The sequence below is a fragment of the Phacochoerus africanus genome, chromosome 2 (assembly GCF_016906955.1).
Source record: "Phacochoerus africanus isolate WHEZ1 chromosome 2, ROS_Pafr_v1, whole genome shotgun sequence".
Lineage (NCBI taxonomy): Eukaryota > Metazoa > Chordata > Mammalia > Artiodactyla > Suidae > Phacochoerus > Phacochoerus africanus.
Window position 1 is genome coordinate 276,759,028 of NC_062545.1, and position 20,282 is coordinate 276,779,309.

Here is a 20,282-nt window from a genome sequence, read left to right on the forward strand (position 1 = left end):
GCGTCTTCGCCGCAGCGCCCCTCCCTCGGCCCACCCTCACCCCCAGGGCAGCCCTGGCCCCACACGAGGGGGCGCCTGAGGTCGAGCCTCCCGTCTCCCCCCGTAGACAGCAACACCACCGGGACGGCTCTCGAGGGAGACCAGCACGACCCAGAGGCCGACGCCCGTTTTGCCTCTCAGGAGCGCCTCTCGGCCAACGCCATCTCCGACCAGCTCCTGGGCACAGGCTCGGCCTCCAAGGAGCTCGCCCCCAATGAGACGGTCAACAGCATCTTTGCCCAGGGCGGCCCCAGGAGCTCCCCAGCCGAGAGCCTCTACCTGGACTACGAGGAGAACGAGGGAGCCGGGACTTACCTGCTCAATGGGTCCTACCTGCAGCTGAGCAGCGACAGAGTGACCAACACGTCCGCCGAGGCCCCGTTCCCCAACGCCAGCGCCAGCCTCCCGGCCTTAGCGGGGAACAGGACGCAGAAGGCCAGGTAAGAAGCGCCTCCCTGCCTGGGCTGGGGGTGGGGGGGTGCCTGAGGTGAGCAGGAGAGAGAGCCGCCCGCCCCCACCCCCCCATCAGGGACCCCTGCCCGCGCTGCAGATCTGAGCAGGAGGTCAGAGGCCTGGGCTTCTGCATCCTTCCCATGCAGGCGCATGGGTCAGGGCCCCGTGTGGGGCACCCACGGGTCATGTGGGGTGGGCGGAGGGGAGCCGAGGGGGAGGAGGCCGAGGGTTCCAGTGCTTGCTTGTCACAAGCCCAGCTCGGGGCTAAGCGTGTGCACAGAGACATGTACTTGTCACAGCCGTCCGTAGCTGTGGGTCCTGCTGCTGGGCTCAGAGTGGCAGGTTAAGGAATGCCCTCGGGTCTCAGCCTGCAGGCGAGGCACGCTCAGGGTCTCGGCCGGCCGGTCATTGCACACACACGCGGCCGTCGGGCGTGAGGCGGGTGCTCCCCGAATGAGGGGTGGCTCAGTACAGCCCTCCTTGCGGGCCAGGGAGGAGCCTGAGGAGGCTCCTGTGGGGTCCTCGGCCAGGGCCCAGAGCCTCCGGGGCACTGGGAACAAGGCCTTCTGCTGTGGGGGCTGGAGCTGCTTCTGGAATGTGCCATGTGAGAGAGTCCGCAGGGGGCCAGGCCCCCAGAGCCAGTGACATACTGGGGGTGCCTGGACAGTTACACCTGGGGACACTTGGTCCTGGCTGGTCCTGGAGGTGTCTGAGGCCAGGAGCTTCCCTGGGTGTGGGGCAGCTGGGAGCAGGGTGGCTCAAGGCCAGCCACTGTCCCTACTAGAGGACAATCGGGTGACGAGCCCTGTGGCTGATAAGGACCACGCTGAAAGGTCCCAGTGCTGTTCTCCAGAAGGTTGTGGGACAGAAAGGCTGGTTGACACAGCCTGGGTGGAGCTGGCAGCCACTGGTGGTGGCGGGGACAGAGGCAGGGGCCGGCCCAGAGGGTGTTGTTTTGTCCTGTTATCAGAGGACCCCCCCCAACCCCCTTGACTTGAGGACCAAGCCCAGGGAGGCCTGGTGGGGCTGAGGGTGCAGAGGTGGGCGTCCGTGGGAGCCTAGGGGGGCCGGTGTGACGGAAGATCTGGGGCATATGCTTGAGGCAAGGCGGTTGGACGTGACTCTCTCACCTTCCCCAGGGGGCAAGAGCAGGGAAGCTGGCCCCCAGGGACCCGCCGGAGGGGTCTTCCCCCTTCTCAAGCTGCTCTCTGACACCCCCATCCCCAGGAGATCTCTGGGGCACATCCGGGGCTCTTCTGAGGCTCTGGGTGCAATCCTTGGCAAATGCGGACTGAGGGGGTTCCAGGGCTTCTGTGCTGCCCCACGGGGGCCCGTGGAGGCCAACCCGGGTTTGGAAGTGTGCAGGGAGGGGGGCCTCGGGCTGTGTGCGCGTGCGATCCGGCCGCCAGGAGGGTGAGACAGGCTCTGAGCCTGAGAGGGGGTTCAGAATCAGCCAGCACCTGCCCATGTGACCCAGGGCCAGTGAGGGCTCTGAGCCTTGGGTGGGGGGTCTTTCAGCCCAGTGGGGGGTGGGGGGGTGGCCAGAGGATCTAATTCTACCCTGTCTGGGAAGCACCAAAGCACCTTGTGAGGACCCAGCAAACAGAAAGGGTCATTAACACACTGGGCCTCCCGGGTGGGGGAGGGCCCGGCCAGGATGCTGACCCCGGGTAAAGGCCGTCAGAGTCCCTCTCAGAATGGCTTTCTCTAGGGGGCCGGCAGGCTGCTGTTTAACTTGCCTTAGGCGTGGAAAGTGGCCGTGGATAGCTTGTCCCCATCCCCACCCTGCCCCCGGCTTCCCCACAGCATCCGGACGGGTCCCCCCCCCTCTCTGGCCCTCGGATTGCCGTCCTGAGTTGAGGGGCTTATCGCAGGGCACCACAGGGTCCCCGGCTCAGGCATTCAAGGATTCCTAGGCCAGGGCCTGGCACCAGCAGTTGGATCCCTGAGCCACGTGTTGGAGACTCTCTCCTGTCCAGCTCCAGCTGGATCATCCCCCCCCCCCCCACCCCCGCCCCCTCTGTCAGCCTTAAGGGACTTCCTGGGTTTCCAGGGCCTGTCAGGGACGGGGACCAATACAAAGCCTGTCAACACTTAGCAAGTCCCGGCTGGTAAGAGGGGGCGCGCCCCCCCAACCCTGCGGCATCAAAGGACCCCTCGGGAGCAGGGACCAAAGATGGTTTTTGGAGATAAAGGACTGCGAGAGGCCTGGGGGGAACCGCCGGCCAAAATATCCCCTGCGGCGGGCGAGCTGTCCAAACACAGGAAGTCGCGTCTGCTCCAGAGGCGAAATCAAAGCCCAGGCGGCCGGAAAGGAAAGGTTATTGTCACCTTCCAGAACAGCCCCAAACAATCAAGGGAGGCCCCGTCCCCAGACACAGACGTTGGGAACAAGCGTCTGAGACACAGGGCTCCTCTCCCAGCCTGGACGGAAGAAAAGCAAAGCGCTTCTCTGCGTCTTTTCTAAACAAGCGTGGCTGTCACGGCCTGGACGGCCTGAGCTCCCTGGAGAAGGCACCCAGGACGTGGGGTGGGGGCCGTCCCAGCTCCCAGGCCCCCGGGCTCCAGGCGGTTCTGATGTACTGGGATCTGAGGGAGCTGACTTCCTTCCAGATGGAGGTGGCGAAGCATTCAGCACTGAAGGTGGTTCAGCGACTTCCTGGGTGCTCTGCCCCCCAGGACGTGACTTCTGAGATCAGAGCCTGTTAGGTGTCGCGTGGTTGTGCAGACACATGCAGGGCTGTCTGAGAGGCTCCGGGGCTATGCTCCTACCGACACTGCTGTGTGGGCGGCCCCTCCAGAAATACCCTGGGTGCTTCAAACACGAAGGGTTATTTTGAACCGCTGCTCTCGCTCCAGAATGAGTCACGCATGCGGCTGGCCCGCGGGCGGAGTGTGTAATTAGATAGAGATGGCGGGGCTTCTCCGTGGGTGGGGTGGCCAGGCAGGGGTTGCATCTTTTCATCCCTTTGGGCTCTTGGGGTGAATTCAAAGCCGTTGAAAGGAGGGTGGGGACGCACCCCCCTGCACGTCTCAGGGTGTAGAGAATTGGGCGTTATGGAGGGGTAGTCCCGCTTTTCCTCCCCAAAGGAGGATCTTTGTTCTGAGATGCTTGGGTCTCGGGTGGGTGGTGGGTTTTAAGTGCCGGCTGACGTTTAAAGCGGGGGGGGGGGGCACCTTCCCCTTCCCTCTGCACCTGTGGGAAGGCGGGGCCAGGCTATGGTTTTGAAGCCACCAGGTGGGGGTGGGGGGTTCCCGGTGGCTGTGAACCAGCCAGCGGCTCACAAGGTGGCTGCCCTGGGCTTTCTCTTGTCTCCTTGCCTCTGTCCCCTCTCCCCGGGCATCTGTGGCCACATCAGTAAACTCATCACTCAAGGTCCATGGGTAGATGAGGTCCTGGACCTCAGAGCATGATGTGCCTTCAGGACACGAGCTGTTCTCACCCTTTTGTGAAATTCCAGAAGTTGGAAGGCAAACGGTCAACTCCCAGTCAAATCCAAACCAGTGTCTCTATCACAGAATCTACTGGAAAGCCTTTTAGAATGCACACCTTGCAACCCTCATCTAAGCCTGACCTGGGGGGGGGGGACACAGAAGGTCCCAAGGAAGAGATGTCCACCTGTGCCCAGGAGAGGGGTGGCTCCAGGTGGCCTTCAGCCAGCTGCTCTGGGTACGAAGGCAAGTGGAGCTGGGTGGTGAGGCCTGAATGATGTGGGGGCCTCCAGGCCACTCCAGTGAGTCCCTTTTGCTGACCCCGTGGGCTGCATCTCAGGGCCGATGCCTGGCTCTGGGAGCTGCTGCGCGTCCCTCTGTCCCTGCCGAGTCCCAGACCAGCCTGCACACCGAGACGAGGCTGGGCCCCAGCGCACCGCCCGGTTCAAAGAAGCGAGCGATCCTAACAATAGTTGGCCCGGCCGCCGGAGTTCCAGCCAAGAATCATAGCCTGTCGCTGGCGGGGACCCAGCATGGCTTTCCTCGAACGGCAGCCATCGCAGACCTGGGCAGAGGCGTCTGGAGGGGATGCGGCCACGCCCCCGTCTGCGGGAGAGTCTTTCTATTTTGGTCACTGGAGGCCCAGTGGCCAGTGTCCCCATTCAGTCGCAGTCCTGGCTGAGGGAGGGCAGGGGAGAGAATTCTGGCAGGTTCTCAGCACACGAGGGGCCTTTGGAGGCCCCTTCCTGGGGAGGGGGAGGTGGAATCTACGTGCTGCTGCGAGAAGGGGATGGCGAGAGGCTGTGTGTGTGTGTGTGTGTGTGTGTGTCAGGAGAAGCTTTCTTGTTGCTGAACTCCAAATTCTTCACCCCAGCCCCTCGAGATGTTTTGTTTTTCTTTTTTGCCTGCCCCACGGCATACGGAGTTCCCAGGCCAGGGATCAGATCTGAGCTGCAGTTGCCGCCTATGTCACAGCTGCGGACACGCCAGACCCTTAACCCACAGTGCTGGGCCAGGGATCGAACCTGCATCCCAGGGCTCCCAAGATGCTGCCAATCCCATTGAGCTGCAGCGGGAACTCCCCTCCAGGCGCTTGGACGGCTGCAACGCCTGTTTAGACTGAGTCCTCGAGATGGAACATGCAAAGTCCATTCCATCTGAAAACCTGCCTCTGGGGCTAGGGGGCTCCTCCCCTTCTCTCTGTTCTCCCACTGGGCGCCGGGGCCCTAACAGGTGGGGATTCTGCCTGGGACCCAGGATAGGTGAGCAGTTTTGCCAAAAGCATGACTTCCCTCTGTGGATGAGAACACACCCTCCCACGAATACTCACCCCTTCTCTGCTTGACCCGCTTTCAGGACCAGGCCCAAGGCACGCAAGCCAGGCGTGAGCCCCGCGGACATGTACCGATGGAAACTCTCGTCCCACGAGCCCTGCAGCGCCACCTGTACCACAGGTACCCGTGACAGGCTGCCCGCGGCGGCACCTGCCAAGCCCGCCCCCGTGGTGCGTGCACGTCCACGGTTGCCCACCGCCCAGGGGAGCGGGTCTGGTGTTTCCTGACCCTCGAGGCAGTGCGATGCGGCAGGAGTTTGGGGGTCCTCGTGTTGGACTCCAGTAAGGTCTGGCCGCCCGGGCGTTAGGCAGCCCTAACCGCTCCCGTGTCTCTCAGTCTTCATTTCCTGTCTTGTTCGAGCAGGTGTCCTTGAGGGTCAAAGGAAGGGATCCCAGGTGGTGGTGATTTTAGTTTTGCAGCCGACACAGGAGAGGGAATCAGACCCACGTGGCCTCTGACAGAGGAAATGGGTCAGATTGTTGGGGAGGAAGCGGGAGGGGAAACGAGACCCCCTGGGGGCGCCCTGGCTAGACAGCCCCGTGGGGCGAGTGGGAATTCGAACCTATGTCTGCTCATGTGGCCAGCCACCAGTGCCCCAGGATGCTGGCTTGCAGCCCAGGACCGGGGTTCCATCTGCTGCCAGCCCTGGTCCCCCCCTCTGGGGGCTGCAGCAAGGTCAGATGTCAGACTCAGGTCCAGGACCTGTGGCAAAACGTAGCGAGACCCTGAATGCCAGCTTATCTATACTGGGGGTTCATGCTTGGGTTTGGGTAGGATGCAGGTTGCTGCCACTCAAAATGTAGGATGCCCTGTCCTCCCATCCCAACCGGCCAGAGTTCTGGATGCCCCCTGTGTGCTTGGCCAGTGTGGAGGATGGAGCAAACCACAGACTAGGCCCTGGGCAGCTGGCAGTCTGGACGTGGTCACACCTCCTGCAGCCCTGGTTGGCATCTCAGGAGATGGGCAGGAGGGAGGAGCTGGGAAGGTGGGCCTGCAGGGCTCTGAGTGGACCATGGGCTCTCTGTCTCGGGCAGGCAGCTGGGGCCCCTCCTGTCACATGCCCCCTCCCCTGGGCAGGGCACGGGGCAGGCTGAACTTGCCTCCGATGTTCTGGCGGGGCAGGAGCTGGGCTTAGTGGGTGCATGGTGAGTGCCTGGGATACACTATTTGCTTGGCTGCCCCGTGTGCCCTTGGCAAACGGCTTCATCTCTCCAAGCCTCAACTTTCTAGCTGTAAAATGGGAATGCGCCTATGCAAACGTGGTTATGGGGTGGATGCGGACTGAGAAATATGGCCAAAGCTCAAGAAGGGGCCACTGTTACCAGGATGGCTGCTGCCCAGGAGCAGCTAAGCCACTGGGCTCGGGGGTGGCTGCAGGCTGGGCCCCGGGGTGGGTGCTGGCGTGGCCTGCTGTGAGCGAGAGCCTGTTCTTGAGGGGCGCAGACCTGTCCTGAATCCGGAGCCCTGATGTCCTCGCTGGGGCTCCATGCGCGCCAGGACTGTCCCAGAACACGTGAGACACATCCCTGCCTTGGGAGATGACGTCACTTGAGATCCCTCCAGGCGGGGGGGCCTGTGCCTGGCCCTGGGTGGAAGGCGGTCCCCAGGGAGGTCACAGCATCATTTCTTGACACCCACAGAGGGGTCGGGCAGGGGGGTGGGCTGACCTTCCCCGGGTGGCCCAAGGTGCAGAGTAGAACAGACGAGACGAAGGAAGGGAGGAAGGCCAATTCGAGCTCTGCTAAAAAGAAGAGCCCACTCAGGGCTAGAACGAGAGAGAGTGAGCTCCCCGTCACTGCAGAGGCACCAAGCTGGGCCCGCACAGCACTCAGCAGAAGTGGTGGAGTCTGGTTCTTATTGGATGGCTCCCTGTGGCCACCTCTGAACCCTCTGTGGCCAGCTCCTCTCAGAATCCCGTTAGACGGGGCGCTGAGGCCAGGCCAGCATTGGAGGGGGGCTCAGTCACAGACCTTAAGTGGCAGACGCTATCTGTGCCAACGTCTGCAGTGTCATGGCATGCTGCTGCCAGGGCCCCCTCCCTGCCCCGGGCCTTGCAGAGAACTCGCGTGAAGGGCTATGGGTTCAACGTGGCAGGCCTCCTGAGCCTCAGCAGGTACAGCAAGCATCCTTTCTTTTCCTTAAAGATGCTTCTGAGAGCAGTAGAAATGCAGGTGCACTGATTTGGGCTCTTCTCTTTTCGGCCACGGTGTGCAACGGCTTAACACAGGATCTCAGTTCCCAGATCAGGGATTGAACTCGGGCCACAGCGGCGAAAGCACTGAGTCCTAACCACTGGACCACCAGGGAACTCCCTGGTTCGGACTCTTAGCTGGAGCCTGAGGCCATGATTTCCAGCTGTTCTTGGCAGCTCCTGGGCACAGGGTGAGGAGTGGCGCACTGCAGGCAGAGCCCAGCTACTCCAGTATCAGAGCTTCCTGCTCCTTTTATTTAGAGGACACCTCTGTGTCCAAGAAAGTTGGAAAAGCGCCACATTCAAGACTGATATAATGAAATGGGTGTCCGGAAAACTGGTGCTCTGACTCTGCAGCATCCCTGGGGGCGGGCTTCCCACCTTGGGGATGAGTGAGCGCGAGACCCGGGGAGGCTGACAGTCCTCAGGTCACCCTGGCAGCGAGAGGCGAGGCTGGGCTGGGACCAGCATTCCTGTCTCTCTTGATCAGGACCTGCTGTGTTTCCACTTGATGACGAGAAGAGAATGAATAATCGGGCATTTGGTGGGGTCTGCGAGTCCCCAAACTTGGACCTCCCTGGGCCCCTGAGCTGGTGTCTCTGAGGCCTGGAACATTCTGAGCAGACCTGGCCAGGAAGCCAGCCCCACCCCCCACCCCCCTCCCAAGAGGCGGCCCAGCACTGGCAGAGAGGAACCAGTGATTGCAGCCTGGCTCATCCCTTCTGGAAAAAGGGAAAAATCCCCGTGTGGCTGCTTCCCAGGCTGTTTCACTCCAACCCGGGGCTGGGGCTCGGAGGGGTAGGAGGAGGCACCCTATCTCAGACGTGCACCGCTGGGAAGGGAGCTTGAGGTGGTGGGGCTCTTCCTTTGCAGAGAAATTGATTTCCTCCTGGGGGAAGGGCAGCTCCAATGAGGAGGGTCCATTCTCTCCATCATTCAAGAAGGATGGGTTCCCCCCACCCCTTTCTGTCTCTCTGTCTGTCTCTCTCATACACCCCCCCCACACCCAATAACAACAGCAACGACCCTAACCCTGATGGGTTACACTCTTCACCAGCGTTAACACTCTCCCTGAGTCAGCCTGGCTCCTTGGCAGGGACCCACCCACTGCGTGGTGAGTTTGGCCCATGTGCCAGCTTGGTGCCAGGCACAGGGCCGCAGAGGAAAAACGAGCTGAGAACTAGAAGGTGGAGGTGCAGGTCAAGGCATTAACGCTTTTAGTTGAGGGCTGGCCCTTGATATACTGTCCCTTGATGGGATTTAGAGTATTGGGTATTTAATCACAATATTAAAGAAAGTTCCAGAGGCAGTTGGATAAGGACTAGGGCATGTCATGGGAGGGTGGGAGGATCTGAAAATTTGCTATAACATCAGGGGGTCTGGAAAGGGTTGGAATGGTTAGATTTTCCTTCCATACCAACCCATCCCCCCACCCACCAACCCATCCCCCCACCCACCAACCCATCCCCCACCCACCAACCCATCCACCCACCCACCAACCCATATCCACACCCCCACCAACCCATCCACCCACCCACCAACCCATATCCACACACCCACCAAACCATATCCACACACCGACCAACCCATCCCCCCACCCACCAACCCATCCCCCCACCCACCAACCCATCCACACACCCACCAACCCATCCACCCACCCACCAACCCATATCCACACACCCACCAACCCATATCCACACACCCACCAACCCATCCACACACCCACCAACCCATCCCCCCACCCACCAACCCATCCCCCCACCCACCAACCCATCCATGCACCCACCAACCCATCCATGTACCCATCCAGCCATCTACCTTCCCTCCTGTCCGCCCACCCAGAGATGGGTGGCTGTTGAAAGAATGAAAATGAGTGGTGCCTGCCTGGATTTGCCTCTGTGCCTCTGTACGGGCCAATCTGAGTTTATTTGAAGCCCAGGGTTTGGGACGTATTAACTGGGTGCCCAGCCTGGACTGGATGGTGTTGGGGTGGGGTACAAAGAGAAGAGGTCGGACCGGGGACCCGGGCGAGGAGAGAGTTCAGATCCCCAAAGACGTCCTCCCCGGACTCCGCCCGCAGCTCCACAAGCCGGGCACTGCCATTATCTTCCATTGAAACCTGGAAGGGCTGCGAGGTCAGCTGACTTAGTTACGGTCACCCTGCCGGCCGGCTGCGCTCCAGGGCGCTCACAGTTGGCTCACCAGGCCCTTCCCTTGTCCCGAACCCAGGGGTCATGTCAACCTATGCCATGTGCGTCCGCTACGATGGCATCGAGGTGGACGACAGCTACTGTGATGCCCTGACCCGGCCGGAGCCCGTCCAGGAGTTCTGTGCAGGGAGGGAGTGCCAGCCCAGGTAACTGTCGCCCCGTGCGCGGGGCAGGGTGTGTGGGGAGCGGGGGCTCTGCTTTACCCCCGCACGGGGGAGCAGCAGGGGTTTGCATCCTGCTCCTTCAACCAGGTGGGCCGTTCAACCCCAACCTGCCTGTCAGGTCCTTCTGTGACTTCCCGGGTCTCTTAGGACAGCCTGTCGCTGCACCTTGCACACAGCAGGTGCTCAGTCAATGTCTTCCACTGCAGACTGAGAACCCCTCGGAGCCCGACGCTTTGTCCCTGCTGCCCCCAGGGGACAGCTAGAATTTTAAAAAGCTAAAAGGGATTATTTCTGAAATCCCAAGTGGATGAGTGTCCCTGGGACGTGGGTGGAGGGACCGGGACCATTCTCTATCCCCAGGCCTCCCGTCCTGCCTCCCCGATGGTCAGAGACTAAGCCCTAGACGTGTCCTCTTTCTGGTCATGATTGTGGCCGTGTCTCCAGAGGAAAAGCAAACCCTCCTTGGAGGCTGAGCATGTTCTGCACACCTCTTTTCTTCTGGTTTGTTCCACTGGGGGGGCCTCTGCTCCACCAGGGCCTGTGCTCCATCTGGGGCCTCCCCCCCTTCTGAGGCCTCTCCTTCATCCTGCAGCCTCTCCTCCACCCGGGCCTCCACCCCAAACTGGGGCCTCTGCTCCAACCCCGGCCTCCGCTCTAACCCAGGCTTCTACTTCCTGTGCACCTGCACCTTGTGAGAAGCAGGGTGTGGCCATGGGGGTCTGCTTGTGAGCTCAGAACCCACACAGTGGGGCTCATGGGTCCAGGACACTGACGCGTGCACCCCGTTGGAGGAAGAAGGGGGGCAGGAGCAGGAGGGGAAAGCACTCTGGGAGGAGGGAACAGCCTCAGCCAAGAAACAAGGCAGGGACCTGGCTCAGTGCAGTGGCTTGACAGCCAGGTGGGTGGCCTGGAGGTGAGAGCAGGTGGGGGTTATGTGGGCTCCTGGGCAGGCTGCCAGCCGAGGGCATTTTCCAGGAGCCCACTCACCACCCTCCGGGATGTTTCCTAGGGCATTGGGGGTCGTCACGGCAACAGCTTCCGCCATGGGGCCTGACGAGCTTCCTGCCTGTTGTGACTCTGGGACCCCGGGGGAAGGAGGAGCTGGGGACCGGGGTCCCAGCGGGGTGGAGGGTGGGGGTCACTGAAGGCCGTGCCCCCTCCCGAGGCAGGTGGGAGACGAGCAGCTGGAGCGAGTGCTCGCGCACCTGCGGCGAGGGCTACCAGTTCCGCATCGTGCGCTGCTGGAAGATGCTCTCGCCCGGCTTCGACAGCTCCGTGTACAGCGACCTGTGCGAGGCGGCAGAGGCCGTGCGGCCGGAGGAGCGCAAGACGTGCCGGAACCCGGCCTGCGGGCCGCAGTGGGAGATGTCGGAGTGGTCCGAGGTGCGCTTGCGCAGAGCGAGCCGGTTGGGACTGGACGGGCCGGGCCGGGCCGGGCCGGGGTGTGGGGGGGGGCGGTCCTACGTGCACCACGTGTGCACGCCCCGTGTGCGCAGCCTCTGCGCACATCTGGGGCAGTCGCGGCCCCACCCTCACCCTGCCTCCCTCTCAGTGCACCGCCAAGTGTGGAGAGCGCAGCGTGGTGACCAGGGACATCCGCTGCTCGGAGGACGAGAAGCTGTGTGACCCCAACACCAGGCCAGTGGGGGAGAAAGACTGCACAGGGCCCCCCTGCGACCGCCAGTGGACCGTCTCCGACTGGGGGCCGGTGAGGGCGGGTCCTGGTTTCGCTTGGCGGTGCCTCGGTTTCCCTATTTTTCTGGCGAGCACCTCACTGGCCTTCCCCCGCGTTATTAGAAGGAATCAAAAGTTTGATCCCCAAACACTGGCCATGTCCGGAACCCCTCTGATAAGCTCCCTGTTTCTGTCTCTCTCCTCTCTCCTCTGCATGAGACATTCAGGGGCTCACTGGGGTCCCCCTGGGTGCTGGGCGCACAGGTGACCTTTTCTGGTGTTTTAGGTGTGCTTTGCTCTGTGCTCCTCACCGGCTGTGCAGTATTTCTGTAATTAGAACAGAAAATGTTCTTTTAAAAGTGGTGACCATAGCGACCCCTTCCCCTCCCCCCACTGTTCTCTCTTGGGAATGACACATCTGGGGGACTGGGGAGGGGGCTCTGCCTCTAACCCGGGTGTCCCCCTGCAGTGCAGTGGAAGCTGTGGGCAGGGCCGCATGATCAGACACGTGTACTGCAAGACCAGCGACGGGCGGGTGGTGCCTGAGTCTCAGTGCCAGATGGAGACCAAGCCTCTGGCCATCCACCCCTGTGGGGACAAGAACTGCCCTGCCCACTGGCTGGCCCAGGACTGGGAGCGGGTGAGTGCCCCAAGCCCGGCAGCAGTCCCCCCCCCACCACCGCCCCTCCACCCCCAATTTGGCCGATGCTCTGGGAGAGCCAGCCTTTGGCTGAGAGCCAAGTGGCCAGAATGGCAGATGGGTCCAACAGGGATTGAATTGGAAATTATGATGGTACCATTCACTAAACATTAATTTGAAATAGCAGAAACCCCCACAGGTGAGAAAACTGTGAAAATCTTCCCAAATCGAAATAGCGGATGTTCAGTGAGGCATGCGAGGCCAGTATTATTCCCCCCAACCCCGCACTCCCAATGGGTGGACACCCAGGCTTGCGGGCTGGCCCGGGGGCTGTGCATTCTTTTGTTCTCATGACCACCCGACCTGTCAAGGTCACCTGTCAAGCTTTAAGGCAAGTTGTTCTCAGCCACATTGCTTTCATCCATTTGTTCCAGGCAGATCACTCTTAGCTAAGTCATCTTGACTCAAATTGTCATTAACCATTTGGTTTCAGAGCAGCTGGTGTTCTGCTAAACTGCTTGGGTCCAACCTGAGGCTGAATGGTTATAGCCACCAAGATTCTCAGCCGGTTTGCCATCGATCTAAGCATTTTCACCCACTTGCTAGTGACCAAGCCTTTGTCCCCGGAGGGACTGTGGGCTCTGCGCTCTGGCTGTCCTGACCTCTGACCGTGCCCCTCTGTCCCCTGGCCCCAGTGCAATACCACCTGCGGCCGAGGGGTGAAAAAGAGGCTGGTGCTGTGCATGGAGCTGGCCAATGGGAAGCCGCAGACCCGCAGCGGCCCCGAGTGCGGCCTGGCCAAGAAGCCCGCCGAGGAGAGCACCTGCTTCGAGAGGCCCTGCTTCAAGTGGTACACCAGCCCCTGGTCTGAGGTAAGCGCCTCGCTGGCTGCCTCTGAGGCCCCCTGAGGCCAGGCCTGAGTTCTCCTCCTGCTGGAGTACCTCCTCCCCGACCCCAGGGCCCCTCGCATCTTCCCTCTCAGCCTCCGTCAGGGCTTTCCGTCCCTGGAAAGAGTTTCAGCTCTATTAAGTCAGCTGGTGTGAGAGCCACCTCCTCCAGGAAGCCCCCCTGGGATCTCGCCTCTGGGATCCCTGCGGTGCTTATCCTGGGCCTTCATTGGCCCAGGTCACTTCTGGCCTTGCATTGTAGCCTTTCAGTCGTACATTTGACACCCACCATGGGGTAGACAGATGCCAGGTGGGTACTGGGGGTGTGGGGGGCTGACTCAGATACAGCTTAGGCCCTGGGAGCCAGAGTCAAGGCAGAGACACGGGATTAGAGATGCACAGAGAAGACAAGGCATGTGCCGGCGTGGGCAGAGGGAAGCCAGGAGGAATGGCAGCCCCTGTCCTGAAACAGGCCTGGTCCCTCCACGGTTCTGTGGGCTCCTTGGCCTCAGGCTGGCAGGTGGCGTGGAGCCGAGATCTGGCCTCTCTAGCAGAGAGCAGGGCTCCCACCTTCTGGCCAAACCACTGTGGGTGGGCGGGGCCCAGCCCTTTGACCCCCCCCCCCACCGCTGCTCTTCCAGGCAGCACCAGTGGAGAGAGGGGTCCCCTTCCCATCCCGCAGGGGAGGAGCCCCCAAGGTCAGAACGAGCTTACCCATGGCTAGTGGGGGATGTGGCAGAGGTCAGTCTGTCTGGGGCGGGGGGGCAAGGGATCTGCAATGAACATCCCAAGGAGGCTAGGGTGGGTGCGTGGGGTCGGCCCGTGGAGGGGGATCCACTGGCCCAGCCAAGGGGCTGAGTTTAACTTCTGCTGTTTTTCTCTTCCGGGGCCTTTCCTGTGGAGGCCTCCTGGTGAGATCCCGTGGAAGGCCCCGGGGGGCTTGTTCGCACCCACCCCAGCCTTTCTTACAGCCTGGGGGGCGGGGTCACGTCTAGACTCCGGTTTTTACTGATTCACACCGACTCCTCGGCATCTCCTTTGCAGCATCGCCACTCCTGCGCCTGAGGGACCCCTCCCCGTAGCGATGCCATGGCTTCCAGGAGGGAGCACGATGCAGGGTGGAGGTGGGGGGGGAGGCTCAGAGGGGTCTTTGCGCAGGAGCCTGGTTGGGGTGGGGAAGGGCATCCCCCGTGCTGCCCCAGACGGTGCGTGGGCCAGGGATGACGGGGGACCGTGGTTGGATGGTGTCTTTTTCCCCTGTGGCTGCCACTTTCCAGGGTGGGGGCTCAGTGAGAGTGCTTCCTCTCAGCTCCCATCCCCCTGGGGGCAGAGGGGTGGAGGCCAGGGCTCCCTGATGTGCGTTCTTTCTGGGAGGCTCCTCGGGGCACATCCACCAAGACTGATTGTCATCCGTGCTGGGTGCCCAGCCAGCACCCCCTGCCGCCCCCTGCCCCACTGGGCGTAGGCATCAGGCTGGCCCTTCCTGCCAAGCCTGGATCGTTCTCACTGTGGCTCTGCACAGAGACCTGGAGGGGGGGCCTGGGGCAGCTCCCCTCCCCCTGGCAAGGAAACCGAGAGCTCAAGTCCCAGCTGTGCCTGGGTGATGTGGGGTCACCCACACTGGGGCGGGGGGGGGGGGGAGCGGAGACAGAGGGAGCCACCGCCTGTACGATGCTGGCGGGAGGACGGCGGGGTACTTGGGGTCAGCAGATGTCCCTGGTGGTCTGGCAGTCCAGTGGGGCTTTCCAAGGGGAACATCTGGAACAGGGCGCCGTGGGGGTGGGGTGGCTTTGGAAGATGCATTACATTGGCCCACAGCAAGTAGCTTTTCACTGGCGTGGGGAACTGGCGTGCTCCCTTGGCCATGGCCCTGTGTGTCCTCAGCGATCCAGGCCCCAGGAAAGCTGGAGTCGAAGGACCCACGGCTGGAGGGGGGCGCAAGAGTGCAGAGAGGAGAGCCACCCCCCACTGCAGATGGGGAGACCGGGCGGCTCTGGGCGGGACCAGTATCGGTGTCTCCTGGTTGCCAGCCGGTGCTCTTCCTCTGCTCGTCACCTCCAGCTCCCGTGTGTCCCCTGTCGGTGGGGACTCAGCCGCCAGGCGGGGGCGGGGGGGGTTTGCTTCCGTGGCCAGAACCCCTGCCGTGCCAGCAGGGCTTCGGCCACGCCGTCTCTCCCCCGTCAGTGCACCAAGACCTGCGGGGTGGGCGTGCGGATGCGAGACGTGAAGTGCTACCAGGGCACCGACATCGTCCGGGGCTGCGACCCACTGGTGAAGCCGGTTGGCAGACAGGCCTGCGACCTGCAGCCTTGCCCCACGGAGCCCCCAGGTGAGAAGCGAGGGCCTGGGGGCAGGGAGGGGCTTTCCAGGGAGAACAGAGCCTGAGGCTGAGCCAGGGCCGGAAGGACAAGAAGGCACGGGGAGGGGGGGGTGAGAGAACCGGGAGGCTCTGACGGCCACAGAGACCAAGGCCTGGGGCGGAGCGCAGGCTCCCTCCTGGAAGGGCTGATGGCTGAACCTGGCCGGGCGGGGTGGGGAGGGCGGGAAGGGCAGCAGGTGGGGTCTGCCTGGGGCTGGGGGGCCCTGGGAGCCACCCTGAGACCCGCACTTTGGAAAGAGCATCTTTTCCAGAGGTGGGGGGGCCTCTGCGGGGCAGGAGACCGGGGATCCAGGACGTCCACCTGAGCGTCTTGGAGCTGGCCTGTGGGAGGCAGGGAGGCGGGGGGCTGCAGCCAGGTCTCCCGGGCACCTGGAAGATGCGCGCGGGTCCTCAGCTCTGAGGGGCACTGGGGGTAGGTGATGAGCTCTGCTTTGGACCCGCTGGGTGTAGGGGGCACCTGTGGGCCTCCCAGGGTTGAGATCAGTGTCTCCTCTAAATCCCGGGCTCTGGGCATATACCCTTCCCTGGGCACCCTTCATACCCCGTGGTGGGGTCTGTGCCATCCCTGGAGAGGGAGGGGGCAGGAAAGGAGGTAGAGCTCCAGCCTCCTCTCCAGTGGTGGTGGTGGGGGGTGCGTCCTGTCAAGTTGTTACCCCATGACCGACTCCTGATCCCCTGTGCTGCCCACCGCGTCCCTTCCCCAGATGACAGCTGCCAGGACCAGCCGGGCACCAACTGCGCCCTGGCCATCAAGGTGAACCTCTGCGGCCACTGGTATTACAGTAAGGCGTGCTGCCGCTCCTGCAGGCCCCCCCACTCCTAGGCCCGGCGGCCGCCCCCAGAGACCGAGCACCCCATCCTGGGGGCCACAGCCACTTCTGGGGCCGCTCCACGGACACCCTTCGTGCAGGGCACCCGGCTGTGAAGACATGACACTGAGCCCCTGCTGTCCCGGGGCCGGAGAGCCCCCCCCAGCGCCCGTCGGCCCTCCCGGGATAGAGCCTCAAGGACGGTGCATTTGCGGTCCCCAGCCTGGCACCCAGCCCCACCCGGGGGCCTGGGACGTCCTCTGTCCCTCCGGGGCTGCGGGGTTGGAGGAGAGGGGCTGCGGCAGCCTGGGATCCTGATCCTGTTTTGGTGTCTCCTTCCGGAGGGATTTTAATCTCACAACTTGGCCTCCTTGGCCTCCCTGATACGGATTTGAAGCTCTTGGCACGGAGGGGCCCACCGCACTTTACGCCCGGAAGAGGCGTCTTTCTTACGGCCCGTGGCTGCGTGGAGCCGTCAGCTCTGTATGTTAATAAAGTGGTTGTACTTCTGGCGGCATCCTGGGCACTAGAGCCCTGCCAGGAGGGGCAGGGTGGCTGTGGGGCTGCGAGAGCCAGGGTGCCGGTGCCACTCACCCACTCGGGAGGACTTGCTGCGGCGTCGGGTCCAGGGCTGCGTGGGGCTGGGGGCCGGGCTGCAGCATCTCCTGAGGAAATGACAGTCATGGGAGAGCAGGCAGAAGGCGACAGAAGGAGTGGGCAGCCTGCGGTGAGGGGGCTCGGGGACATCCGGACTCGGGTGCTGCCATCAGAACGGAGCCAATCTCCCACCTCTCAACGCGGGCAGCGGGGTGGCTGGGGGACCTGGCAGAACATGGTGGGGCCTGAGCCAGCTCCGTCCGCTGAACCTCGGCAGAGAAGAGCTCCTACCTCGGGGCGTGGTGGGAGGCACAGAAGAGGTGGGGCCGGCTGGGTGGGGGGCATGGAGGGGGACCCACATTGGTGCTCAGGAAACACCCATCGCCCCGCTCCCTGGGCCTCTTCGAAGGGCTTCTTGATCTGGACCTGTGTGTGTAAGGACCAGGAGGGCTTCCTGGGGGAGGTGACGTTTAGGCTGCTCCAGGAAAGAGAGTGTGGCTGTCCACCCACCATGGGACAGCGAGCGTGCAGGGCTGGGGACGCCATGGGGAGGGTCTCCTTTGGGGACAGGGAGCAGGGAGGCGAGTGGCTGCTTCCTCGGGATGCAGGGCCAGCCTGTCCCCAGCTGAGACCAAGACAGGGTTCGCCAGTGTTTAGGATGGCATGGGGGTGTGTGGCTGTGGCGGGTGAGTGGCACTGAGGGTTCATGGAGGCCTGTGGAAGGGGCACCCTCGAGGGTGGGGCAGGGGTCGGGGGCTCCCTGACCCCCCACCATTGGGCCCTGTTCTGTCATCCCCCCTGCTCCTCTCCCGTCCCCTCCCCCACCTCCTCTGCCCCTGACCTTCCTCGCATCCTTCTTTCCACTGGCGCTGACTGTGCAGACACTGCGTGCTGGACCCGGGTCCGGTGCTTTATCAGCACTGCCTCCGCTGGTCTCCCTAAGAGCCCTATGAGCTCGGTATCTCTGTCGCCCACTGTGTTGATGCTAAGACTGAGGCCCAGAGAGGTCAGTCATGTGCCCCAGGTGGATCAGCCTGTCGTCACCCCCAGCCCGCTCCCCAGGAGCTCAGGGTTGAGGCTGGCGATTTGCAATCTTGGAAGATCGACAGGCTATCCTGGGAAACTCAAAACCTCATGTGGCTGCGGGATGCGACAGGACAGGCCAGCTCTGCCTGGTGCTGGGGCTGGACAGAGCCCCTCCCAGCAAGTTCCCGAGAGGGGGCTGGGCTGGCCCGGAATCCCAGGCAGAGGGAAGACAGCTCGGGCGGTTGGAGAGGAGTTTTATTGGCTCTTGATTTTTGTCAGGGAGAGGGCAGCTCCCCGCAGGTCCCCACCGGGGAGCTGAGTGAACTTGATGGACGGGTGCGTGTTCGTGTCAAAATGACCCAGGAATCTAGACAGAGGCTGGAGACCAGAAAAGGAAAGAGGACATCGGACAGAACAGCCAGAGGACGTGCCACCTCCTGGCCCTCGCCCCCCACCCCCGCCCCCGCCCACCCCCCAAGCTGATGCATCAGAAACGAACTCCTGGGGTTTGACAAAGAAAGGGGATGCTGGGGTTTGGGGTTCAATTCCATGAGCAAGTCCAAACTGAAGCAGGAGGAGCAAGGAAAAAGAGGGGAAAGAAAATTCGAGAATGCCCAAAATAGTAAGTCTTGCTAATTCTACTCACGTCCAGAGCCACAGCTCAGGAGCACGTTTGAGAAACAGCAAGACGCGTGGCGCTCGTGCTGCCCACGGTTTGGGGATGGCCACCTGCCCCAAAGGTTTGTCTTTCAGGAAGGTGGCTTAGCTGGGGGGCCTGGTCCATCTTCCTGAGCAGCTGGGGGCCACCCTGTACGGGTGGGGGGCTCCATGGCTGGGTCCAGAGGCAGAGAGAGCCTGGGAGAAGGCAGGGGGCTCTGGGGGAAACAGTGCCTCTGAGTCGGGGAGGGGAGCTTTGTTCCCGGGTTTGGGGCATGCCTCTGGCCGGATGGAGGAGCCTCTGGCCCTGTGGGAAGCTTGGTGGCACGTGGGCTCAGCTGAGGGCTTCACACGGCGCTGGAGCTGGGAAGGGGCGGCCTAAGGCCTTGCTCTCAGATCCTCCTGAGAATCCGGGCAGGTGGGACCCAGACCAGGATTCCTGGAGGCTCATGGGAGTCAATGGGCCTTTTAGCCCGGGGTCCACGGCTCTGGGTCCCCGCCAGGGCTGAGCACTGGGCTGTGTATTTAACGTGGACACTCCCAAGGCAGGGGGACCTCGGCATTGGGCCCCTCCCCCCTCAATTTTCACCAAGAAGCCAGTTGGGGCTGGCATCCCAGGGGACTGCAGGGAGGCCGGCTCGCCCAGTGTCTCTGTGTGTGTGTGTGGCGGGGGGGGGGGTCGGGGGGGGGGGTTCAGAGGTCCCATCCTGGAACAGAATCCTTGATCCCCAGTCACCAGGCAAGGCCTGTGCTGCAGGGCCCCTAGCATGGCAGCTGCCACCCCTCCTGGAGCAAGTAGGTAGACAAAGGCCCAGGGAGGGAGTGGCACAGCCGGGCCATGCCGGCAGTGATGGCCACGTTCCTGGGGCTGGGATGGCAGCCACGTTACATACCCCTACCGAATGGCAGCGTTGGTATCAGGAGCTTGGCGTCAATGCTCCAGAGCCCTACCTTGCTCTGCAGCCTGTCACCTGGAGGCCACTGCTCACCTGAGCCTGCGTCATGCCCGCCTCCCTTCCCCGCCCAGGCCCCAGCGACCCCTACGCCCCCGATGCGGCCACTCTAGCGCTCACCGGCTCTGATCCCTGCACTGAGCCCCCGAGCTGCCCGACCGGCCCCCCTGCTGATGAGGATGCGAGGAAGGCTGGGCCAAGCCCCGGTCCGGGCCTGGGGCCAGGCCCGTGTGCCGCGGGGACCCTCCCATGGTCTCAGGACCAGTGGGCGGCGGGGGGCGCGGTCAGACGTCGGTGCTGATGCTGCGGCTCCGGGAGAAGGCCTCCCGCATGGCTGAGAGGCGGTTGGGGTTGAGCGCCTGCAGGGCCCCGAAGCTCCCGGGCGGTGCCAGCTCCACGTCCTCCTGGCTGATGCTCCTGTAAGCCACGCGCTCCCCGCCGTTGCGCACGCCCTCGTCCTCGGGCTCCTGCAGGAAGAAGGTGGGCGGCTCGTAGTGGGAGCAGCTGCGGCAGAGGGTGCGGGCCTGCGGGGACTTCTGGCTGAAGGAGGTGGAGGCGGCCGGGTAGAGCGCCGGGCCGTTGGTCAGCACGAGGTTGCGATTGGAGTGCAGCGGGGGCACGTGCGCGTGCACGGCGAAGTCGGGCTCCTCCTCGTCCTCCTCCGACTCGTCCTTCTTGCAGCAGTAGTACTGTGGGCAGAGAGCCGCTGTGACCCCCAGCCCCCCGCCCACCCTCTGCACGGGCACGCGGCACCCAGCTCAAACACCCGAGTCCCTGGCGCCGCTGGCACTTGCGGGAGCTCGCTCGGGCCAGGCACCCTGGATTCCTGGGACCCC

General features: G+C 63.0%; 2 protein-coding genes across 3 annotated transcripts in view; one reads left to right on the top strand and one right to left on the bottom strand.

Annotated features, from left to right (window-relative positions):
* ADAMTSL2 (ADAMTS like 2) overlaps nt 1-16,730 on the top strand; it is a 35,536-nt gene extending 18,806 nt beyond the window's left edge. Inside the window, exons 11-19 of one of the 2 annotated variants that reach the window (XM_047768842.1) lie at nt 107-479; nt 5,281-5,378; nt 9,679-9,805; nt 10,993-11,206; nt 11,376-11,531; nt 11,967-12,137; nt 12,833-13,009; nt 15,209-15,353; nt 16,109-16,730. In XM_047768842.1, the coding sequence (XP_047624798.1) occupies nt 107-479; nt 5,281-5,378; nt 9,679-9,805; nt 10,993-11,206; nt 11,376-11,531; nt 11,967-12,137; nt 12,833-13,009; nt 15,209-15,353; nt 16,109-16,227 (1,580 nt within the window). In that variant the 3' untranslated portion in view covers nt 16,228-16,730. The remainder of the gene's footprint in view (nt 1-106; nt 480-5,280; nt 5,379-9,678; nt 9,806-10,992; nt 11,207-11,375; nt 11,532-11,966; nt 12,138-12,832; nt 13,010-15,208; nt 15,354-16,108) is intronic. The other variant, XM_047768843.1, reaches the window with a different exon arrangement.
* Nucleotides 16,731-18,315: 1,585 nt separating this feature from the next.
* FAM163B (family with sequence similarity 163 member B) overlaps nt 18,316-20,282 on the bottom strand; it is a 29,835-nt gene continuing 27,868 nt past the window's right edge. The window contains exon 3 of the mRNA XM_047768844.1: nt 18,316-20,135. Within this exon, the coding sequence (XP_047624800.1) occupies nt 19,731-20,135 (405 nt within the window). The 3' untranslated portion in view covers nt 18,316-19,730. The remainder of the gene's footprint in view (nt 20,136-20,282) is intronic.